The sequence below is a fragment of the Bactrocera dorsalis genome, unplaced genomic scaffold, assembly GCF_023373825.1.
Source record: "Bactrocera dorsalis isolate Fly_Bdor unplaced genomic scaffold, ASM2337382v1 BdCtg011, whole genome shotgun sequence".
Lineage (NCBI taxonomy): Eukaryota > Metazoa > Arthropoda > Insecta > Diptera > Tephritidae > Bactrocera > Bactrocera dorsalis.
Window position 1 is genome coordinate 90422 of NW_026038062.1, and position 25386 is coordinate 115807.

Genomic DNA, 25386 nt, shown 5'->3' on the forward strand with positions numbered 1-25386 from the left:
CAACCAATTAAATTTTAAAACTTTTCATACGTTTTGCCTTTTGAAATTATTTTTTATAAGATCACAGCTTTGCAGTGCTTACCTCTTTCCAATGGTGCCAAATTTGAATCAAATTTTTACAAAATTAAAAAATACATCAAAAAAATTAAAAACTTACTTCTTCGAAATTTGTTTATCCAAATAAATATTTTTTATTTGTGCTTTGATAGTTTAATCCATGCAGTACAATTATTTTGACTGCCTTAATAGCTCACACGTATGAAAAAAAGCGAAATTCCAATAGCAAAAACTAAATAATTCAATTATAATTGTAGTTTTTTATTGCTCTGTATCTTTAAAGAGAACGTCAAACAAATAATACAACAAAAGAAATAAACACTAAACTATATACCACACATATTGAGAAATAAATGTGTATTTTCATATATGAATTGAATTTGAATCCTTAAAAAGATTTACCAAAATGAAAAGTAACTCAACTCTTTTCAATAGAAGTGATAAAATGTTTATACCCAAAGCCACATGACAACAACATCAAAAAAAAAATTAACAAAACTCCATATAGTAATAAGAATTAAAAAATTTAATTATTTTCTTGATATATTTAATGAATGAAATTTGAATATCTGGTTATGGGCATTGGTTTTGCATGAAATTTGTCCGGTTATGAGAGGTATCCAGTTATAAGGACTGTCCGTAATCGGGAATTTCACTGTACACATAATGGTTTTATTTACCATATTGCCGACAGCGAAACTTTTTTCAGAAATCCACGTAAACATGTGACAATCCATTATAAAATTTGATAAATACTTGAAAATTGTTTCAAAATTTATAGGAATAGTATATTTATTACATTTTTGCTTGAGGGGCTATACCAGTGTGGCGCATGAAAAATTAGGCGATTTTCGTGATTATTATTAAAAGAAAGTACTCGATTGATTGTTTCAAGATTCTTTGCACGTAATAAGGTATATTTTCATCTATATTTTAAGATTTTTTTTTACAAAAATATTGAAAAATAACAGAGTTATGTGCTGTGTCGGAGGTGCAAAAAAAGTGTGCTCCAACTGCTGACATGATTCCGCCCGAACGAGTAGCTGAAACAAAAAAAAGATCAAAAAGCTTATTAAACTTAAAAATATTTTCTATATAATGATCTACGATCAAAAATTAACAAAAAGGCGTAATTTTGAAAAAAAAAAATTTGTTTTGGTTAAAAATGATCGTTTTTTAAAGCCAAATTGACAATTTTCAAGCAATCAAAAAGGTCGTAGGTCATTCTATAGTAAATGTATTCAACAATACTTAGTTTTAATTTCAATTTTGAAAAATGTCGTTTCAAGAAAAACGCGTTTAAAGTTTCTCTTATATGTATGTGGGGTATTCCATACCAAATCGACCACTTTTGAACCCGACTCCTTTAGATTTTTCTGAAACTTATCTATCGTTTTCTATCCTTTGAAAAACAGTTTTAAGAATTTTTTCAAAATTTTTTGTCCAACTTCAAAAAAGTTATGAATTTAAAAAAAAAATTGACTTTTTTATTTTAAAATAGCCATAACTTTTGTAGAAATTGACTTTTAGTGACCTTTTTTTTTCAATTTTTGTTTTTGCCAAGACCCGACCTAGAATGTCAGCTATGGAGATTCGGAAAGAACTGAACCTGGTACGACCCCAGATTCAGCACAAAAATTTTGAAGCAAGGCGGTTTGAATATCATGGTTTGGGCTGTTTTTCTCACAGGCCCAATTTTTTTGTGCAGTCCCAATTCACAAGATTACTGGAATAATGGACCGATACACATACGTGGATATAATGCAGTGTATTATGATACCATTTGCTGAAGAGGACATGCCGCTGAAAAGGATATTTCAGCAGGATAATGACCCGAATCACACCATTAGGGTGGCAAAGGAGTGGTTTCGGGTCAATGGAATTGAGGTCATGGATAGGCCAGCTCAATCCCCTGGCCTCAATCCTATTGAAAAACGTCAAGAAAGCCGTGTGGAAGGGTAAATCCAAAAACAACAATGAGTAGTGGACCGTAGTGCAGCAATCATGGCAGAGCATACCACTAAAAAGATGCCTCAGTCTCGTAGATTCTCTGAAGAAGCGATGTATTGCTGTTATCAAAAGTCATAGCCATGCTACCAAGTACTAAGATCTCCTATAGATGAAACCTGCAAAAATCGTTCAGTATTTAAAAAAAAAATTAGTACTTTACCACTATTTTACTGCTCCCAAAAATTTTCATACATAAACACATCTTTGTAAATAAACATATCTTGTACATATTCAAATCTAAATATTTTTAGTAATAAACATAGCCTGGAAAATATGATCCACTTTTGCATTTCAATGGATGTTAAAATTGTTTGGCATTTTACATAACTCACAGATATGTAAAGCTCTAACACCCACTACTATTTCACTGCTCGCAGCTGTATATGTGCATAAACAGCAACTAGTTTTTCGGTTATGAGATATCGACCTGGAATTTTGCAGACATCAAATTCTTCCTAAGTAGTTGCTCATTAGTCTAAGCTACTGATATCGTTCTTCTTTCACCATCTTTCAGTCCAATAACTTTTATGTCCACTCAGCATTTGTATTTTGATCCCGCTTATGATGAATAGCTTTGTAGGTATTGGTTAAAAAACACTTAAACCTTAACCAATTAGTTGTGCGCCGGCAATGCGATATTGTAAGAGTACTGAGAATTCGCCAGCAATCCCAAGAAAAAGAAAAGATAAAAATGTCGCTAATGCATAACATTATTCCCCAATGAGACTCCCCATCTTAGAAAATTTTAAATCCTGTCGTAAGAGAGAAGTATGAATGGTTCACAAACTATTGTGCGGAATAGGTCGAGATTTCTTATAACCATACGATTCTTTAATTCTTCATTTACAACTATTTTTCATGAGGTTTGTCTCATCATTAACACTACTTGAAAAAACTATTAGGAGAGAATGTCTAATTACTTCACATATCCCAAAAGTACTAATCCCTTTCATTGCATTTCAAATTAATACATTTGTACCCCGAACAGGGTATATTAAGTTTATCACGAAGTTTGTAACACCCAGAAGGAAGCATCGGAGACTCTATAAAGTATATATATAAATACGTCATTTTCTCTTCAAGAAGCTGCTCATTTGTCGGAACTGCCGATATCAGACCACTATAACATATAGCTGCCATACAAACTGAACGATTGGAATCAATTTCTGGTATGGGAGGCTTTCACAATTGATAATGTATCTTCAAAAAAGTTGGCACAGGTTATTTTCTAGGGCAACAATGTAATCTCCGAAGAAATTGTTCAGATCGGCTTACTATAGCACATAGCTGCCATACAAACTGAACGATCGGAAAAAAGTTCTTGTATGGAAAACTTTCGCATTTGACGTGGTGTCTTCACGAAATTTTATATGGAATACTACTTTTCAGATCGGATTACTATAGCATATAGCTTCCATATAAACTCGACACTTAATTACTAAAAGAAATTCACCTGTGAAGGGTATATTAGCTTCGGTGCCGCCGAAGTTAACGTTTTTTGTTTTTTCTATCATTAAATTTTTTTCATTACATAAAAACTAAGTTATGAATATCGTTTAATATACATATAACTAATATCATCATTGTAAGCCAAATATATGCAAATTTATTAACATTTCGTAGCATATCAACATATGTTGCAATCGGATAAGTTTTTTTAATCAAAGACACAGTCAAATTCTGCTTAAAAGGCTCTTTATTCGTAATTACATTTTCTAAACCTTGAAATTCTCCAATCTATAATCTTATGGATATTTTTATGGTCGGTAAGTTCAACGGTTCATTATATTTGGCCCGAAATACATTGTCAGAACAATTCAATATTTCGCATATTCATAGAGCTTTGCGAATAGCTTGAATTTAGACAGACTTTTTCACCTCCACACCGTTCTCAAACAACCAGAATCTTGAATGTTAAACCTATATTAGTTTCAGTTACAGTTCTCCATTATATAATATTCTAGACAATTATTAAGTGTTGTTGTTGTAGCGGCAGAAACCTGCCTTGTTGACATCCCTTGGCCGGATAAAAGTCCAGATCCATTCCGATTACATAGACCCGACTGTCGTGAGAACTGAATATTTGTGTAGTCCATCCAGCTGAACGTCTTCAAAAGATCATCGTTGAGATCTTTGTTAACTTCCAATTATTGGATTCCGTTGATTTTACCATGAACAGGGTATATTAAGTTTTCCACGATTTTTACAATACCAAAAAGTAAACGTCGAATACCCTATAAAATATATATAAATGATCAGCGGGAGGAGCTGAGCATCCCTTAGTTAATGAGAATTTTGAGCACGTATTTTTAATTCAAAGCAAGTCTACAATCTCCGAACATCTTGTTCGTGTCGTACCACTATAGTCTATAGCTGCCATATAAACTGTATGTATTATTATAATATATAAGACCTGGTCTACGAAAAGGGACAAAACTAGTTTTCTGTTAAAAATAAACAACTCGTTTCGTCAGTTTCTCGTTATCTCATTAATTGTTCTGCTTTTTTTGACACCTAAGCCACATATATTGTCCTAGGCAAGTCTACAATATCCAAATATGTCACTATAAAGGATATATTTCCTTATTAAAAAGAACTAGCAAAATGTTTTCCACTACTGTCCGTTTCATATGAAACTTACAAAGTGGATTCTACTTTTTGATTTTTGTTATGCAGATAATTTTCTGCCATCTATGATTTGAACAAAATGCCAAATTGCCACCACGACTTAGTTTGCATATCTATCCGTTTACGTCAATTTTCGATGACCAGGTGCTGCATTTCGGCTATAGTGCGCTAAATTTTGTCTTTGAGCTCCTCGAGTGCTGCTGGTTAATTCGAAGCACCCCAAAAGCGAAAATTTTGTTTGTTGACGAAGTAATTAAGACAGAAATTGGTCTCATCTGGGAAGACGATTTTTTGATGAACGTAAATTTATGATATTTTTGGAAAAAACTTTTCAAGCTTGTACCAAAGTGAAACGTGACATGATGAAATGGTAAAGCTTTCGGGATACACTGACAAAAAGCCATAAACAAACATCAGTTTATCAGTATCACGTCATTCCTATGATAGATGGTTTAAGTATAATAAAGAGTATTATATCATTTTTGATTAAATTTATGAGAGAAAACGGTAAGCATTTAGTTTCTGTTACTGCTTAACTAAACCATGCTCAAAAATAGACTTTCTAATTTATTTTATAAATCTCTTCGCTTAATATGATAACCTGAAACTGTTGATTCTAATCCAAACTTCGGCTCAGAAACTAAAACTAGCATTGAAAAACTGATAGAATAGTAACTCTTCGAACCGCCGAATGAAATTTTCATTTGTATTTATTTTTTTTTATATAAAAATATTTCTAGTCTCGAAATTTACCTATGTACATACATACATATGTACGTGTTTGGGTTCTTACCGTATAGGTACCAATATGGTAAAAAATAATTAATATAGTTGAATATTTTTTATCTATATACCTTTATTAAGTATTTATATAATCTACAAATATATTTAAGTTTATCGTTATTAAAAGGCAAATAGCAGACGTTTAACCCTTTCAGCCCCGAAGTTGCTTATAAGCAACTTCTAAATATGTTTGACATCGTTTAAAAAGTCAAATACACAAAAACTTCTTTAAAATACACATCTTATAGATTAACCTCATGATCATGATTAACCCTTTTAGCCCCAAAGTTGCTTATAAGCAACTTCTATATATGTTTGACATCGTTTAAAAAGTCCTTTGGGGCTGAAAGGGTTAAAATAATATTTGTATATAGAGATATATGTATTTATGTGGATAATTTTAAGGATGAATTGACAAAGCCGAACCTAATTGTTTCTTATATTTCTATTTTACAGATAAATCACTCGGTAAAAACGCGTACGGCAAAATCGTCAAAGAAAATTATTATATCGGAAGATGAACAAATGCATTCTTCGGAAGAGAATCAAAGCATCAACAAACAAACCGAAATCGCCACCGAGGCTGGTTTCAATTCGGACAGTAGCAGCAACGAGCTGCTCGAGAAATGCCCAATTTGTCTCTTGACTTTTCGACAACAAGAAATCGGTTCGCCGGCAACATGTGCACACATTTTTTGCTCCAGCTGCATCGAGGCATGGTCCAAGAATGTGCAGACATGTCCTATTGATCGTATCGAATTCGATCGCATTGTCGTGCGGGATAATTTTGAAAATCGTAGAATCGTGCGCGAGATTAACGTAGATCCGAATAAGATTAGTAAAGAACTGGTATTGGATAATGAAGCGGATGGTGTCGATGAAGATGTGACTTATTGCGAGATCTGCAATAGTCCAGAACGAGAAGACGTAATGCTCTTGTGTGATGAATGCAATCAAGGCTATCATATGGATTGTCTTACACCACGTCTAACGCAAATTCCAGAAGGATCATGGTATTGCGACAACTGTTTCGATCCATCGGCTGAAAGTGACAATGTGTCAGAAGATTTAAATTTGCTTTACGAAGATATACGCGACATGGGCATACCGCAAGCGGCGCTACGCGTAACTGAATTGCAGCAGCCGCGCATATTGCGCACGCGTCAAAATGAACGTATACGTGCGGCCGTTTTACGCACAACACGCAGTCGGGCGCGCATCGAAACAACCACAACAACTACAACAAGCGCAGGTACAAGTCGCGGTCGTGGCAGGCCTCGTAACAGTACAACCACCACTACTACGACCACAACCACACGCACCACAAGACCATCAACTACACGACGAAAGCCGAGTAGGCGTCGTCGACGTCGGACGCGCAAGCGTACATATGTTGTGGAATATGATTTGAATAATTTCGATGAGAAGTTCGCAATTAAAACGACAAAGAAAATTATTAGAAGACGTCGACGCAAGCGCAGAGCATCAGCACGCAATACTGCGCGATCCAATACTGGCGGACGTATGACGGCTAGCAAGCGCTTGGCAGAACAAATGGGTGTTAAGAAAGATCCCACATACACTTCTCACCTGTCTGGCACGTCAGCTGGACTATCACTGTTTGGCGGTGCCAATGATTTGGAGTACTTTTCGGATAGCGATAATGGTGGTATTGAACATGAAATTCAAGTAGAGACAGGACATGGCACCGCCCTACAAACCTCCATACGCATATCGAACTTTGGCTCGCAACGAGCACGCAAAGGTATTCTCTTAGGCCGACTACAAGGCAACAATAGACGTAATGTTCTCCCAGATTTACCAGCACAAACTGTAACACCCACTAGTGGTGATCTGTTATCCAGCATTATGAACATGCAAGATCGTTGGCATAATGCAGCCAGGAACATGGAAAATGTGCATATTAGCGCTGACGGTACTTTGCAACTGCCCAGTAGTGGTATTAACATGAACGGTAGCAATAGTTCTACTGCCAATGGGGACTCAAATCAGCGACAAACACCACGTAACTCAGTCAGTGCCAATGAGCAACAATCACGCACCTCTATCAACCCACTTGAGGGGGTCACACAAGCGCCGATGTATCCGCGTGGTGGTGGCGGAAACCAAAACTTCGGTGGCGGCAATAGTGGTGGCGGTGGTGGTAACTACAATAATCGATACGGTAACAATCAAAACAATTATCGTGGTAGTGGCGGTGGAGGTCAATATAGACACTCTATGGGTGGTAGTGCTGGTGGCGACGGAAACGATGGCGGCCGTGGAAATTTCAATTTTAGTAATCAAAATTTGAACAACAGCAACAATCCGAACTCAAATTTTTCACCTTTCTCGATGCGCTTCAATCAACGTAATAATCAGCGCAACAATAATCAACGAAACTCTTTGCCATTTATGCATCGTAACGATGACGATCGGCAACAGCACCAACAACAAAACCAAACACAAAATACCCCGAATGAAGGTAATAATCCTTTTAGGACTGGACTGCCACCACCTCAGCAACAGAATATGTCAAATGAAAATCAGCTCTTTGGTGATCTACCACCACCAGTAAGATCTGCACCATTAATGTCTGGTGTGCCACTGGGTATGGCTGGCCCACCACCTGTATCTGGACTACCGCCGATGGCAGGTCCACCGCCTATGACAGGACCACCTCCCATTATGGGAACGTTACCAATGACGAGACCGCCACCACCAGCAATGGCTATGGGTGGTCCACCGCCATCACTAGCAATGCATTCGCCAATGCAAACAATGCGACCGCTAATGACTGTGCCACCACCACCTGCGCCACCTCCGGGTGTGCCAATGCCTTGGGCCACACCACTCTTTCAACAATTGAATAACGATTATGGAAATGACGATGATGACTCTAATTGTCCGAACTTTTCCGTATACTCAGCCGAATCCCAAGAAGTTGCCAAATCAGCAGAAATGCAATCACAAACTCAGCAGAACAACGAAGCAGCTAAGGTATGAATTGAAAAACAAAAATTAAACAATACATTTTTTTGGCAATGCAATGCAATTTTTCGAATATGGCACAAGTACTTCGAAAATGCTGTTAGTAGCAACTTTACAGCTGATTGAAATAAGATACAAGTATTTTGTATATACTGCAGTCGTTATTGCTTTGAAAACTCGAATGTAATATAAAATAAATACAGTGGGGATTTTTTTAAAGACAGTAGGATTCTTTTACATACTACTACCACTTAATTGCGTTTTCGAAAAAACGCCATTTAATATAAATATGTTTATCAATAGTAATTAGATTTCAATATGCATTTATTTAAAAAACACGAGACATTTTAAAAGTTGTTCGTAATGCAGGCAGCAAGAGAGGGAGCTATCAACAAGTACATAGTACATGGTATTAGAAGCGCTCCATATTTTATAATTTGTAGTTTGTTCTTTGTCCACGTAGTGTAAAATTTAAGCAATCCTTCGACTTCACACAGCTCGGGAAAACAACGAGTGTGGATCGAAAACTCATTAAAATCGGTTTACACACAAATGTCTTTTCCCACATGTAAGTTGAATTCATTTATTACTTTATCTTTTTCAACTTTAACTATGAATAAAAAAATTTGCATTTGAAATCGTTAAAAGTCTATATATTTACACACTTGCGGTTTATGCCAGAAAAGTCGTTCTCCAACTTTATTTTAAACTCACTGTTTTTAAAATTGTTTTATATTTACCAAATCTAAAAAAGGTGCTTAAAACTATTTTTTTTTAAATTACTTTAATTTTTTGATATATTATATATGTAAACCGTATAAATTCTATTAGTACTGAAAATGTTTGAAGCTTTCGAAAATGAATTCATAAAATCCGCTCTTTATGGGTTTTTCATCTCTTTGTATGAAAAATTTAGAGACATTTCGTTTGTTTTCTATTATTAATTAAACATTTTTTTTATTTTTTTGTGTAGAGAAAATTAGTTAAAAGAACAGTTAAGGGGGAGTGGGGTTAATCCGAATTTACGAAGAATATTAAATAATAATATTTTTTCTCCGCGAGGGGGTTTCCGTAGTTGAACTTTTTATATTTTCTTTTTGGAACACTCGAAGGAAAATACGCCATATTATTGCAAAATAAACTACTAGGTATTTGAAATTAAGTCTCCAGCGTTAACTCATATGTTATGTGTAAAAATAGCAAATCGAATATAGCGGTGCAGTAGTTTCGAAGTTATGGGGAGCACTCACTTTGAAAACTTCAGTTGAGCTGAAAACGATTTAAAGTTTTAAAATCTGATATAAATCAATTTTGCCTCTTGAAATTTAGATACAACATTCTTAAGATATTATTTAATAATTTAATAAAAAATATTAAACATCTTACTTCCTTATAAAAGTACTAGTAAATAGGAGGTGAATTACATTATCAAGTACCTATAGATTGCATTTATAGCCAAATTTAAAAGTTCCCACCAACCCAGCTTAAGCAGCCGCCATTGGTTATATTAGAACCTAACCATAAAAAACATATATTTTATTATTTGTGAATGCTTATTGCATTTATTTTATGAACACGTTTGCCGAATACTTGTTGGATATAAATATTTCAGTTCAAGTACAGTAAAGCAGTCCGATCAGATGTGTTTTTAGTCGTAGTCTATAAATGATGCATTAGTAAACAAAATTATAGATTTTGTTCAGATGGTATATAGACTACCGTATTATTGTCATTTACGATGCAATCTGTTTATTTATTCAATGCATTTGAAAGGGTGTATTTTGTCAAACAGTGTGGAAAAAGCCTGAGTAGATCATACTTTAACAAAACCAGTTCTGGGTCAGATATACATCCGATACCTTTCCGGCCCGGCAGACCCGACTATCAAGGAAATAGTACATATGGATTTGGCCGATACGATTTTAGTTCAGTTTTCTATAGTCTTAAATGGTACATATTTATAATATTAGTTCTATGGTGGCTGTATAGTTTTTTTTTCTTTTTATTTTTCAAAATAGTAGTACGTGTTCCTAAAATGGTAAATAAATCACTGATTTTGTATTTTTACGTTCAAATTATTAAGATTGTCCAATAACAAATAAACAATATTTCTCCTGTGGAATTAGGTTTTAAACCTTGAATACAATTAGTTTACAATCAGTTTGTTTACATATTTCGTATAGACGATTTAAATTATACGTAGATAGGAGCATTCAGATATGTTTAGGTGAACTCATACATGTAGATAACCACAAAATGGTATACTAACCATGATATATCACTTTTCTTTCTCCTATTTCATAAAATATCGATTCTCAGGAAGACGATGAAAATGAAGATTTAGTACAATTAGATGATGATGATGAAATACCAATGCCACCAGAAACTAATCCAAATGAATCTACAACTACAGTCAAAGATTCTGATTTATATGAGCCAGAAAATCCTACAGAAGAAAACGAGGACGACGACATCGCCGATCGCGACGATGGCGACGACGAAGAACTTAAAAAACAAGTTAACATTAACGACAATGAAAAGGATGAAGTTGATAAGACAAATGAAAACCACGAAAATGTGGAAGAAATTGCTTCACCACGTCCTAGTCCGCGCGAAAGCGTGGATAATTGCGACTCACAATATGATCCGGAACATGAAATCATATCCAACGAGGGTTCTAATATGGCGGTGGAGGATAATAAAACAGAAAAGTTGGACGATTGTAATAAAAGTAATAATGAAACGTTGGAAAAGGAGCACGAACCTAGGGACGGTCAGAGCGATCACTCACGTTCGCCAAGTCCAGCAGAATCCGAGATGAAATTGCCTGAAAATGATGTAGGCATTGCAAATAAGAAGGGCGTATTGGAATTGTACGATGATAGTGATTGGGAAGAACTAAATATTGATAAGCCAAAAGAATATGAGAAAGCAGCAAAACAGTCAGAAAAATCTGACATAGAAGATGGTCAGTGTGAGGAGGAGGATGAGACAACTTCAGACAAACTTAAGGAACGCAGCAAAAGGAATAACAAGAGTAAGGGTAAAGAAACAGATGATAAAAACGAAGGCGAACTTGATCGATCTTATACACCTTGTCTGGATGAGAACAATGAGCCAGAAGAAGGTCATGAAAATGAAAAATTCGTTGAGACGGGCGCAAAGTTGCTAAATGCCTCCAAGGATTCGAATGAACAGGACACGGAAGGCGGTAAAACGCCCGAAGTAGTTGCCAGTGCAGCGGTCGCCATTGAAACTGAACTAATTTCGGACGATGATGAGAATGCACGTGGCTCGAGAAAGCGAAGAAGTAGCAAAAAACGTGATAAACGTGACAAAAAAGTTGAAACATTCAAAAAAGTAAGCAACAAACAAAAAGTACGCAATTATCGCACCGACAAGCAACAAGTAGGTAAATATAAAGTGCGACATCAATCGTCAAAATCACGTTCTCGTTCTAAATCTATATCAAGAAGTCGTTCACGCACACGGAGTCGTAGTCATAGCCGCATACGCAGTCGTTCGCGATCACCACGAGTCGCCGTAAATCGCTCTCGTTCACCCCATTCAGGCAGATCACGTTCTCGATCGCCACGTGGTCGTGGCCGTAGGCGTTCCCGCTCTCGTTCATTACGTTCACGCAGTCGATCCAACAACAAGGAGAACAACTGGCGACATGGTGGTCGCTACAATAATAACCAGCATAGATTTCAAGATCGAAAAAAACAACAAAATCAATATCGTCCCAAACGTAGAGAAATTCCACGCTATAATGTACGAAACGTTGTGGGCATTCAACGTAGCTTTAGAGAGGGTAGAGAGGTCAGAGATCGTTACGGACGCGATACCAGTCGTCAAACGCGTAATATTAGTAGGTCACCGAGTCCGCGCACTCGTAGAATAAGTGGTAGGTCAATCTCTAGGTCACGCTCTCGTGGGCGTTCAATGTCACCACGACGAAATCGACGCGGCAGCTTTAGCATATCCCCAAGCCCGCAACCTATGATGCGTCGACAGTCAGTTTCTCCCAGACAACGTTACCGTTCACCCCGTCGAAACTCTCTCTCTCCTCGCAGAATTACGCCGATGCGAGGCCACTCTCGAAGTCCACTGCGCATGCACTCACGTTCGCTTACCCCACAACGTATGGGCGGTAGAAAGGTTATAAGACGTGTACGTGACGGTTCCCCGCTGGCACAATCAGCCATCTCACGTTCACCGTCCCCTTTGCATTCACTTTCTCCATCACCCAGATATACGCCACGGTTGCATAGAAGTCACTCAAAAACACCGATTTTACGTATAACCAAGGGTAAAAAGAAAAAGATAAAGGATAAAGGTAAGAAGAAGAAAAAGAAGCACCTTCCAAGCCTTAGTCCAGAGGCCAACTTACGGATTTCACGTCAGCGTGACGCATTTGAAGTGGATCGACCGCCAAAGAAAAAACGTCACCATTCACCAAAGCAAAAAGCGTCGCTGGATGAGCCCACTTGGTCGCCCTCGCCTAGTCCGGGTCCTGTACTTGATTACGAACGTGACAACAATATATCATGGACGCCACCATTGGTATCGCCACGTCTTGTTCACGAAATGCACGGCATCTATGAGGCAGAAGCACGTCGCAGTAATTCTCGGTCGAGCAAACGTGATAAGCGAACAAAGCGCGTGAAAAAGAAGAAGAAGGGTGAGAAACGACGTGATGTACGCAAAGATAAACGACGCACACGACGCACCCAAACACCAGAAGTAGTACCATCAAAGGAGGTATTTGCCTCGGGTAACAATATTCTCGTAAGTGTGAGTTTTAATAAAGATGCAGTTGGAAATCAACCGCCCTCACAGACAACCGTTGTTACATTGCCAGCGACGCGCGAAGACTTACACACAATTCGCCGAAATTCTATAGATTGCATTACCAATTCGAATGCTGCTAGTAAGAAAAAGAAGAAGCGTAAGAAGCTTGACGCAAAACCTGTTGCTATTATAGACCTGGAGCGATCACCGTTCCAGGTGCATCAGGAACCAGCCGATGTTATTGTGCTTACCGACAGCGAAGAAGGCGTTGGCGGTCGTGATAGTGAACACGAGCATGAGCACGAACATGAACATGATAGACGACGCGAAAGTCATCGCGAACGCCGCCGCAGCGAATCAATTGCGGACGAAATGGATCATCATCGATCACAAATGAGCAATGGCATACGCTCCTCATCACAGTTAGACAAAACGCCGCCATTAGAGCGAGAACGCCTCGATACCATTTTAGAGGAATCCTACGATTTGCCACAAACTGGACCAAAGACACCACCAGAACCTCCAACTGTTAAATTCAACATAGCCGCTAAAAAGCAAAATAAAGTCCGTAATAACCCACTACATGACGATGCAGAACTAAATTCTGAATCGGAAATGACCGAAGTACGTGAACCGGACACACATCGTTCGGAGCTGGAACCAATGCATGTACAAAGTAGTCAAAAAATTGGTCCAAATACACCACCCGAATCTGGTCCATGCTCACCAGATGCTTACGATCCCTTCGATCCTACGAAATCGCCATCTATGTCTCCACGCTCACCCTCTCCCGCACCATTGAACAGCTCGCAAGCTTCAATTGGCATGGATAGTAGCGTTGAAGTGGTATCCTCACAAAAGCACATAGTAGACGAACAACGCCTAACAAATGAGCGTACGGGTTCTCAAATTTCTGGTGCCAGCGGTAGCATGATTCCACAAGGTTCCACACTTAATCCCGTTGAACTGGTAATGAAACTAATGAATACAAAACAGAATAGCTCTCAAGATCTGAACAAATCGAATGACTCGCAATATAATACTGCGTCACACATGCACGCCACTGTTATGGGCAATACGCACGATGATGGACTGAATATGCGTGACAAGAACGATGAGGTGATGGGCCTCTCTGTGATATCAAATGTGCTCTTGTCAAACGGCAATGCACAAGGCTCACAACATATACCAGTAATTTCCAGTCCCACTCCAATGATAAAGAGCAATCAAATATCAAAATTACCGCTACCCAAAGTGGGCAGCAGTGTGGGTAGTAGCAGCGGCGCCGGAATGACATCATCTAATTCGAATGCACGTAATGGTGGCATGGATGAACCAGTAAATCTCACCGAAATGGAAAGTCCCTATTCGCCCGGTTCCGCTGACTATGAGGATCTCTTCGAACCGCCACCAGACAGCTCGGGCGCTGTACCACGGCGCTCTAAGCGTACGAATAACGCCAATGCCATGGGCAAAGTTGACGTTTTTGATAATCTCTTTGGCAGCACCTCACCTGTGGGCCATGCACGTATGCCGAAGAAATTCAAGGCAATTGTCACTAGTAGCACCAAGAAAGCTAAAATTAAAGGTGGGTTTCCAATAATACTGAGTATCTATCAAGCCTTTCGCCACAACACAATCGCAGCGTATCTGTGAGTTTCGGTGGTTATACATGTGAATCTGGTTTATTTCAGATTTTTTTTAATAAGTTATTGTTTGCATACGTATGCGAACGAAAATGTGAAAAACAGTTGTTGGGAAGTGTATTCTTTTGTGATACTTATACTTATGAACATACATATAACATATTTCTAAAAATTTCTTAGTGCCAGCAAAGCAAGGTAAAAGTTGCAACAGTTGTTTGGTAAGTGAAGGACTCAATTTTATTAATACTACAACGGAGCCGTGTTTTTGTAATTCAATAATTATTTGGCAGATGCCAAAAAGTAAAAAAAAGCACGTAATATACAAACAAATATTCGATATTGAACTAAAAAACAATATTTTTCCGATTTCAGTTAAATTAACACGTAAAAATTTTAGTTATATCAAATTTGTACAAATTTCCTAACATCAAGTAGTATTCATCGAAATATTTGACATGTTGTTGTTTATTGAATTAATTTAAATTTTTTTATTATATTTATAACATATGTTGATTTATTATTCCTTTTTACATACAGGGTTTGTCCGAAAAGTAATAGGACTGAGTCGATTTAAAAAAATGTATTTAACCAATCGTTACAATTATTTAAATACTTTCAAAATGGGCTCCTTCTGCGTCGATGCAGCCAGCGCGATTTCCTAGCATTGAAGGCGTCAGAGAAATTAAAATTTTCTCACCGAAATTTCTGGTCGCCAGTGATCACTTTTGGGACAATCTTCGCGCACACCTTGCACATGTTCACGTGCTCCGTGGCAATGTCATAAACCACAGATTTTGATAAATTTAACATCTGGGCAATTAAACGAATGCTTAGTCGACGGTCTGAGTTCAAAACTTTGCGCACACGAGTCACATTGTCAGTGTTTGTCGAAGTCGCTGGTCTCCCAGCACGATCTTCATCAGCGACTTTCTTCCAGGCTCTCTAAAAATGCCTGGTGCCACCGAAACACACCACTTCTTGCTAAAGCAACATCTGGGTAAACCTGTTTGATCATATCAAGTGTCTATGTCGCGGTTTTACCGAGTTTCACACAGAATTTAATCGCGTACCTCTGCTCTAACGAACGCTGCATTTTCGTCTTGACCCAACCAACAAACAGAAACACGTCGTGCGAAAATATTTGTCTTGACTCTCCAAGTGCTTGGAGACAACTGACCAGCCGCTCGTTCATTAGCTTGGAACGCCCTCTACCGAATTCAGTCTGGGCGCACGCTTCGAAGTACAGTCGCGGCGGAAGAAAATCAGTTCTATTACTTTCCGGACAAACCCTGTATAAGTATTTTACAAACCAGAAAGATATAATTTTCTATTGCTACCCAGTAAAAGTAGAATATAGTCAGAAAGTGTGTGCTGCTTATGCACCAGCACTGCCTAATATTCATAAAAACCTCGTTTACTCATTTTGACAAAAACTTTGCATGAAAATGTGAGAACCGGTAAAATTTAATTATAATATAGTTTTGTTTTTTCATTTATTTTCGTTTTTTCTCTAATTTTATTATACCCTGAACAAGATATATTAAATCCCTATATAATATATCGATTTAGTGTATAATCGCGTCCCTCAGAATCAGAAATGTCGACGTCCTCTTCTACCGAAGAAACTGCTCGTTTGTCGGAATCTCCGATATCGGACGACTATAACATAACGCTGCCATACAAACTGATCGATCAAAATCAAAACTTTGTAGGCAAAACTTCTTTATTTAACAAATTATCTTCACAAAATTTCGCACAGAGTATTGTCCAAGGCAACATAACATTCTCCGAACATATTGTTCAGATCGGACCACTGTCATAAAAAGCTCACAAATAAACTGACCGATCAACCTGAACCTGTGAAGAGTATTATTTTCCGGTTAACTTTTTTTCTTATTATTACTTGTACGAGGGCTGCTATATATATTTGTGGCCTAATAATGAAAATAGGAATATTTAACAACGAAAATGGTTTTATTGTTTTTCAAAATATTATCCATCAAGATTTATACACTTTTGCATGCGCTCAAACCAATTTTCGAAGCACTTTTTCCACTCCAATTGAGACACCTCCAAAACATGGTTTTTGAATGCTTCAACAGCATCTTCTGGCGACGAAAATCGTTGACCACGCATTATTTTCTTGATGTGTGGGAATAAAAAGAAGTCATTGGGTGCCAAGTCAGGGCTGTACGGCGGATGACCCATCAATTCGACGTTTTGGCCGGTCAAAAAGGCGCTGGTTTGAGCCGATGTGTGAGAGCTCGCATTGGCATGGTACCAATGCGTGTACCACTCAGAATTGGCCGTCCTACGTTGCTCAAGCGGAACAGTCGCCACATGACCAGTTTTGCCGAAGAAACAGGCGACCATTTACTTCGAAATGCTTCTTCCACGAACAACTTTCGTTGGATTTGGCTCGTCTGGGAAGACCCACACGGTCGATTGCTGTTTTGTTTCGTGGCAATCTTATAAACGTCTTTTGAAGCACCGCGCTCGTATTTTTTCAGCATTTCTTTACACCAATCCACACGAGCCTTTTTTTGAGCGATTGTCAAATTGTGCGGGATCCAACGAGAACAAACCTTTTTTACGGCCAGGTGTTCATGCAATATCGAATGTATGCTGGTGGGAGAAATGCATAGGCATGCCTCTATCTGAAGGTATGTTACATGACGGTCTTGCATTATCAGTTCACGTACGGCATTGAGGTTTTCTGGCACAACGGCTGTTTTTGGACGACCTTCACGGAATTCGTGTTTGAGCGAGCGTCGGCCACGATTGAATTCGTTATACCAGTTTTTCACAGTGCTATAGGATGGTGCTTCATAGCCATACAAAGATTTTAGTTCATCGATGCACTCTTGTCGTGATAATCCACGTCGAAAGTTGTGAAAAATGATCGCACGAAAATGTTCACGAGTTAATTCCATTTTTTGGCCAAGATGAATTTTTTAATTGTAAATAAAACAATTCACGATTAAATGACAAAACGTTCTGAGTGATGTTATGTTAAAAAATGTCAAACTTTCCAATGGAAATGTCAGATTGCACCTGGCAACCCTTAGTGTTGCCTAGGCCAGAAATATATATAGCAGCCCTCGTATACTCTTGCAACATCTAAGACTAATCGAAATAGATACAGGGTTATGTATACATATGTGATCAGAATGGCGAGACGAGTTGAAACCCGGGTCCCTACAAGCTGCAACTGACTTAAAAATTAAGATAACTTGATGAAACTTGGTACACATGATCCTTTGGCATCATAAGAAGTTTGGTCTTGAGCTTGTGCGTTATCGGACCACTGCCATTAATCGAAAACATATAATTTGTCTTAAACTACGACCACTTTGGCCCCGCCCCTAATAAGTTCAATGTTCGAGCTACATATATGACCGAAATTTGCACAGGACAAATATTTTCGACCCTATTTATTTAAATAAATATTTAGGACAATGCAAAAATAGATGATATCCCTGCCTACTTCCCATAGAATGGTTTTGTTAAAAACTACTAAAAGCGCAATAAAAAATAAAAGGCTTTATAGAGGTCGGTCCCGAATTTGGACCATGGGTGTTAGCTGAAAACCCATAGCTCGTCCTACTTAACCGATTTCAAACAAATTCGATAGGAAATATCATTGGCGAAATTGTGCTACAACCACGCCTACTTTTTAATTTCTATCTTATTCTTTGACTTTCCAGTACAAAAATCAAGAGCCAATCAATTTATCCGATACCAAGCCAATCAGATACCGAATTTTACCGAAAATTTCATTCAACCTGTCAGTTATACTATTGAAATTCGGAAAAAAATTTTCCCGGCTTTGACTTGCAAGTCGCAAAAGTTTGAAATGTCCGGTTAAACCAGAACTTAGCCCATCCTTACTGTTATTATGTATTTATTTAATTTTTTTTTGTTCTCTGTAACTATCCCTGATGCAGAATATATATTGGACACTATAAATGTCGCTAATTAAAAAAGAGGTTTGTTTAGATTTTAATATAACCGTTACATATATAAGTATTATTATTGAGAATTAATGCTACTCCTTATTCTAACTCCAACTGAACAATCACAAGGCCAAATCATGAAAATATGGGAAAGCAGCAGCAGTTCGTATCCTAATTGCACCAATTTGACGACGGTGGAAGTATGATCCACGCGGCATAGTTGAGCCCTGTAATCTCGTTGCCTTTTTTTAAGTAGGTGATGTAGATCACACATTGTTAACGCCAGAAAATGGTCTTGTGTGTATATTTCGTGCACGGTCGAAAAACGACGCATAAATTCATTCTGGTTTTTCAGACCGCCTCGGATTGGTTCATTTAAACTGCGAGTCCAAACCTAGCTTCGGTAGAATAAGAAATTAGATATTCCAATACTATTAGGCGGCAAGAAAGTAACTCTTAGTCAATGTACTTTAATACCAAAATAGGTATCTATGCCGCATATGCCATTGTAAAAATTTTGAAATCTCTGGCGTTTTTTTTTTGCAACATGTTGCTACAGTATATAAAAGTTATGTTTACCTCACAGTTGAACCTTGATGAAACTTAGCACACATGTTCTTCGGTACAATAACAAGTTTAGTATTGTAGGTGGGCGTAATATGCCTATAGTGCCATTAATGGAAAACCTATAAATTACAAGAACTAAGCCGAAAATAAAAATACAAACCTGTAATTTAGTACAACGAATTGCATTGGGGGGAGCCTGTTTTAGAGACTTCAAAAAAGGATTAGGATTTTTTTTGGAAGGGAAAGAAATTATTGATTAAAGCGAAATTTCTAGGGTTTATAGTTATACATATATTTAAACATCATCCGCAAATTTTTTGTATACGAAATCATTTATATTCTGCCTTTGGGAAGCAATTTCCCGATGCATCTCGCAAGTGCTTTTGTCAGACGGCGGGCCGATTGCAGATCGCATTGACTATCTGAAACAAAAATTTCAAAGAGATTTTTTAATAATTTATCTTCTAGTTAAACTATAAAAATTCCAAAAATAGTGTTCTTCAGACGGGTAATTACTATTTGAACTTCTTCAAGGTAGTGCAATGGAACGTCTGCTCTATCATCATCGATTGGGGAATCGGGTTCACCATCAACCGGTGTTATACTTTCAGTGCCATTTAGCAAACAAGAGAGAGTTTCTCTCCATAATCTCTGTATGCTCGGCATCAGCCACTAGAGCACCTCTGGTGGTTCCACAAGAGTATGTTCCGATCTTGAAACCTTCTGTTAGTCGCCGCATATTTTCGAAGACTTTTCAAGTATTACCCCTGTTGGCGTGCTTGTCAAGTTCTTCGTACTCTCTTTTTTGTCTGCAAATCTTGCTTCCCTCTTCAACTCTCGATATCTATCCGCACTCTTCACCGTTCCAGCTGTTATCTTGCTTTTTCCCAAACCAATGATTTCGTTTGCAGCTGTACGTAAGGAGTTTGAAATGTCGGCCCACAGTTCCCTTATACCGAGTTGTTGATGAGTGCTCTTAGAGAGCAAAGGTGTAAGTCGGACACAAAAACGTTCGGCTATTTGTTGTGATTGCATCTTCTCGATGCCGAACCTTCCTTGTGTTTGTTGACGTGGGGTTTTTGCTGCGCAGAGGCGAGTGCATATCTTGGCTGCAACAAGATATGTAGTGGTCCGAGTCAATACTAATTTTCCTATGGATGCCCTCTGCACATAGTTTGCATAACGAAACTTGCCTTCTGAATCGGGTTCGCCGGCTCCTGACGTCATGCTTTCACTGCCATTCAGCAGGCTAGAGAAGTATTCTCTCCATATTTTTAGTACGCTCCGGGCGTCGGTTACTAGATTACTTATGAGGTTTCTACAAGAGTATGTTCCGGTCTTGAAACCTTCTGTTAGTCGCCGCATTTTTTCGTAGAATTTTCGAGCATTACTCCTGACGGCCAACTTGTCAAGCCCTTAGTACTCACGCATTTCGGCCTCTTTCTCTTTTTCTGTCTGCTAATTCGTCTAGCTTCCCTCTTCAACTCTCGTAATCTATCCCATCCCGCACGTGTTGTGGTCGATCGTAACATTGCGAGGTAGATCCTCAGAGAGCAGGAGTGCAAGTCGAGTAGAAAACCGTTCGGCTATTTATTGTGATTGCAGCTTCTCGACGTCTAACCTTCCTTGTGTTTGTTGATGTAGGTTTTTTGCTGCACCGAGGGGAGTGCGTATCTTGGCTGCAACAAGATAGTGGTCAGAGTCGTTATTAGGACTGCGCAATGTACGCAATACTACTAGTACTACAGATAACCATATTTGGGGCCCCGGCGAAGTCGATCAGCCTCAACCCATTCGGGGATGCTTTCTCGTGGAGGGTGAATTTACCGACTGTTGTACCAAAGATACCTTCCTTGCCCACCCTGGTGTTAAAGTCGTCAGGTGCGCTACAAGGCACCTTTGGTGACAATTTTTCTTCTCTTCTGTCGGTACATGGGCGCAAATCAGCGATATGTTGAAGAACTTCGCTTTGATGCGGATTGTGGCTAGACGTTCATCGACCGAGTGAATGACAGTACTCGGCGACGGAGTCTCTCTCCCACACCGAATTTACGCTTTTTTATATGGCCACTGTAGTAAATGCCACAAGTCCTTGTCACGTCTATCAAATTTCTTGGGCGGTGGTGATGTCAGCCTTCACTCTAACGAGGTCATCAACCAGCTGGACAGCGGCACCTTCTCAATTAAGTGATCGGACATTCCAGGTTCATGCCCTTAAATCGTTGGCCATGATCGTCATCAAAAGGGGGAGTTTCTTTTCCGAGGCTTTTTGTTCCTTTTCATTGGGGTCGTTTTTTGTAGGTGGTGGAGTCCCAAACCCTGTTCATAACCCTGTGGAGGGGATGTTTCGCCTTCTCACTTTAGCTCGCCTTCAAACGGATGTTCTTTGGCTACCCAGAGGATGCTAGCTCTAGGGCTAGCATCGACTCTCCACGGTCTTCAAGTACTCTCTCAGCTATGGCCGCTATATTTTCTTCACTGCGTGCTGGACGTGGTCTTTTCGATCGAATATTGTCCAATAATAATTGCTGGGTCTCAAGACAGGTGATGGTGTTGCAAATAGTACGCTCAGTAGGCCGATTATGTTGACCATAAGTTGAACAGAGCGCGCGAAACACATTATTTACAGAACATAAATTTTCGTAATAAAGCTTAACGATTTGTAAACGTTGTTCAGGCATAATTCTTTCTATGATGAAATATATTCGCCTGATTTACCTCCGTGTAACTTCTAAAAGAAGAAAATGAAATGGACATTCACCTTTCAATTTTGATCACTGTAGTAGATATATCCGACTGACGGTATATAAGCAAACTAGTCCCTCAGTTTTTGAGATTTCGATCTGAAAATTTGTACGTCCTTTTCTCCTCAAGAAGATACTAATTTGTCGGAACACCAATATCGGCCCACTTTAGCATAATAAAGATAAAGATAAATATCTTTTTAAAAGATATTGATATTGAAGATTGGTTATACCCAAAAATGGTCGAAATCGAACCATACATTTTCAATGCTTCAGGTAGTGACAATGTGGATCTCAGGGCTTATATTTGGATTAATACCTAAAATATTTGTCAATCTTTGAGATACATTACTGAATCAATAATTCCGATAACATATTTTCCTGACAGTAATGTGTCTTTGGCACTTTGAGTCAAGTGCTGTGTGGCACGTAGCCCCGTATGGTTGGCACCAGACGTTGTCAAGATCAACTTCTTCTAATAGCGACCATGAAAAGTTGGTTATCACCGATCTATACCGCTCTCCATTGACAGTAACGGTGTCACCAACTTCATTTAGAAAGAAGTTCGGATAGATGATTCCACCAGACGAAAACCAAACCAAACTATCAATTTAGGTGAATAAAAGTGAGCCTCATCGGAGACGATAATTTCATTTTTAAAATTGTTCCAAGGCAAAACCAGCCAATTCACGACGTTTACGTTGGTTTAATGGCTTCAGTTCTTGAGTGAGAATAATTTTATACAGATGCAAGGCCAAACCTTTTCACAAAATCCGATAGTTTGTGGTTTGTGACAATCCCAGTTCTTGAGAACCACGTGGAATCGTCAAATTGTGCAACATTTGCCTGAACGGCAGCAATATTTCCATTACTTCGAGCGGTTCTTTCTCTTATTGGCACTTGAACATTCTTCTTCTTCTTAATTGGCGTAGACACCGCTTACGCGATTATAGCCGAGTTAACAACAGCGTGCCAGTCGTTTTTTCTTTTCGCTCCGTGGCGCCAATTGGATATTCCAAGCGAAGCTAGGGCCTTCTCCACCTGGTCCTTCCAACGGAGTGGAGGTCTTCCTCTTCCTCTGCTTCCCCCGGCGGGTACAGCGTCGAATACTTTCAGAGTTGGAGTGTTTTCGTCCATTCGGACAACATGACCTAGCCAGCGTAGCCGCTGTCTTTTAATTCGCTTCGTTCCATTTAATGCGATATTCGCCGTGGCCAACGCGCAAAGGACTATAAATCTTTCACAGAACTTTTCTCTCGAAAACTCGCAACGTCGACTCATCGGTTGTTGTCATCGTCCAAGCCTCTGCACCATATAGCAGGTCGGTTGTTGTCATCGTCCAAGCCTCTGCACCATATAGCAGGACGGGAATTATTTGGTATTTGGTTTGGTATCGAACGGCTCGGAGAGGTCCTTCCCGATCCTGACGGAGCTTTTCGTGTTGCTCAACGTCAGTTTACACAGCCGTATTAGTTTTGCGGGGATACCAAATTCAGACATCGCGGCATAAAGGCAGCTCCTTTTCGTGCTGTCGAAAGCAGCTTTGAAATCGACGAATAGGTGGTGAGTGTCGATTCTCCTTTCACGGGTCTTTTCCAAGATTTGGCGCATGGTGAATATCTGGTCGGTTGTTGATTTACCAGGTCTGAAGCCACACTGATAAGGTCCAATCAGTTTGTTGACGGTGGGCTTTAATCTTTCACACAATACGCTCGATAGAACCTTGTGCGCGATGTTGAGGAGGCTTATCCCACGGTAGTTGGCGCAGATTGTGGAGTCTCCTTTTTTATGGATTGGACATAGCACACTTAAATTCCAATCGTTGGGCATGCTTTCATCCGACCATATTTTGCAAAGAAGCTGATGCATGCTCCTTATCAGTTCTTCGCCGCCGTGTTTGAATAGCTCGGCCGGCAATCCGTCGGCCCCTGCCGCTTTGTTGTTCTTCAGGCGGGCAACTGCTATTCGAACTTCTTCATGGCCGGGTAATGGAACGTCTGCTCCATCGTCATCGATTGGGGAATCGTGTTCGCCTTCTCCTGGTGTTATGTGTTCACTGCCATTCAGCTGGCTGGAGAAGTGTTCCCTCCATAATCTAAGTATGCTCTGGGCATCGGTGGCCAGATCACCTTTGGGGGTTCTGCAGGAGTATGCTCCGGTCTTGAAACCTTCTGTAAGCCGCCGCATTTTTTCGTAGAATTTTCGAGCATTACCCCTGTCGGCCAGCTTATCAAGCTGTTCGTACTCACGCATTTCGGCCTCTTTCTTCTTCTGTCTGCAAATGCGTCTCGCTTCCCTCTTCAACTCTCGGTATCTATCCCATCCCGCACGTGTTGTGGTCGATCGTAACGTTGCGAGGTAGGCAGGCAGCCTGTTTTCTCTCCGCTGCGACACGGCACTCGTCGTACCAGCTGTTCTTTTGCACTTTCCGAAAACCAATGGTTTCGGTTGCAGCTGTACGTAAGGAATTTGAAATGCCGTCCCACAGTTCCCTTATACCGAGTTGTTGACGAGTGCTCTCAGAGAGCAGGAGTATAAGCCGAGTGGAAAATCTTTCGGCTGTCTGTTGTGATTGCAGCTTCTCGACGTCGAACCTTCCTTGTGTTTGTTGGCGTGCGTTTTTTGCTGCACAGAGGCGGGTGCGAATTTTGGCTGCAACAATATAGTGGTCCGAGTCGATGTTAGGACCTCGGAGCGCACGCACATCTAAAACACTGGAGACGTGTCTTCCGTCTATCACAACATGACCCATCTGGTTGTTGACTTTTCGATCCGGAGACAACTAGGTAGCTTGATAAATCTTCTTATGCTGGAATCTAGTACTACAGATAACCATATTTCGGGCCCCGGCGAAGTCGATCAGCCTCAACCCATTTGGGAATGTTTCCTCGTGGAGGGTGAATTTACCGACCGTAGTGCCAAAGTCTTTGCCCTCCCTGGCGTTGAAGTCGCCAAGCACGATTTTGACATCGTGGCGGGGGCATCTCTCATAAGTGCGCTCCAAGCACTCATAAAAAGCATCTTTGGTCACATCGTCCTCTTCCATCGGGGCGTGGGCTTTGATGCGGATTGTGGCTAGACGTTCATTCTCCGGAGTGAATGATAGTACTCGGCGACGGAGTCTCTCTCCCACCACGAATCTAACACCAAACTTGCGCTCCTTTATATGGCCACTGTAGTAAATGTCACAAGGACCTACTCGTCTCTGTC

General features: G+C 39.4%; 1 protein-coding gene across 2 annotated transcripts in view; it reads left to right on the forward strand.

Annotated features, from left to right (window-relative positions):
* LOC105231577 (uncharacterized) overlaps window positions 1-25386 on the forward strand; it is a 32232-nt gene that overhangs the window by 2882 nt on the left and 3964 nt on the right. For both annotated transcript variants that reach the window (XR_007423468.1, XM_049461182.1), the window contains exons 2-3: window positions 5935-8478; window positions 10789-14851. Coding sequence is in view for 1 of the 2 variants with exons in the window: in XM_049461182.1 (XP_049317139.1) it covers window positions 5935-8478; window positions 10789-14851 (6607 nt within the window). In the remaining variant the exon portion in view is untranslated. The remainder of the gene's footprint in view (window positions 1-5934; window positions 8479-10788; window positions 14852-25386) is intronic.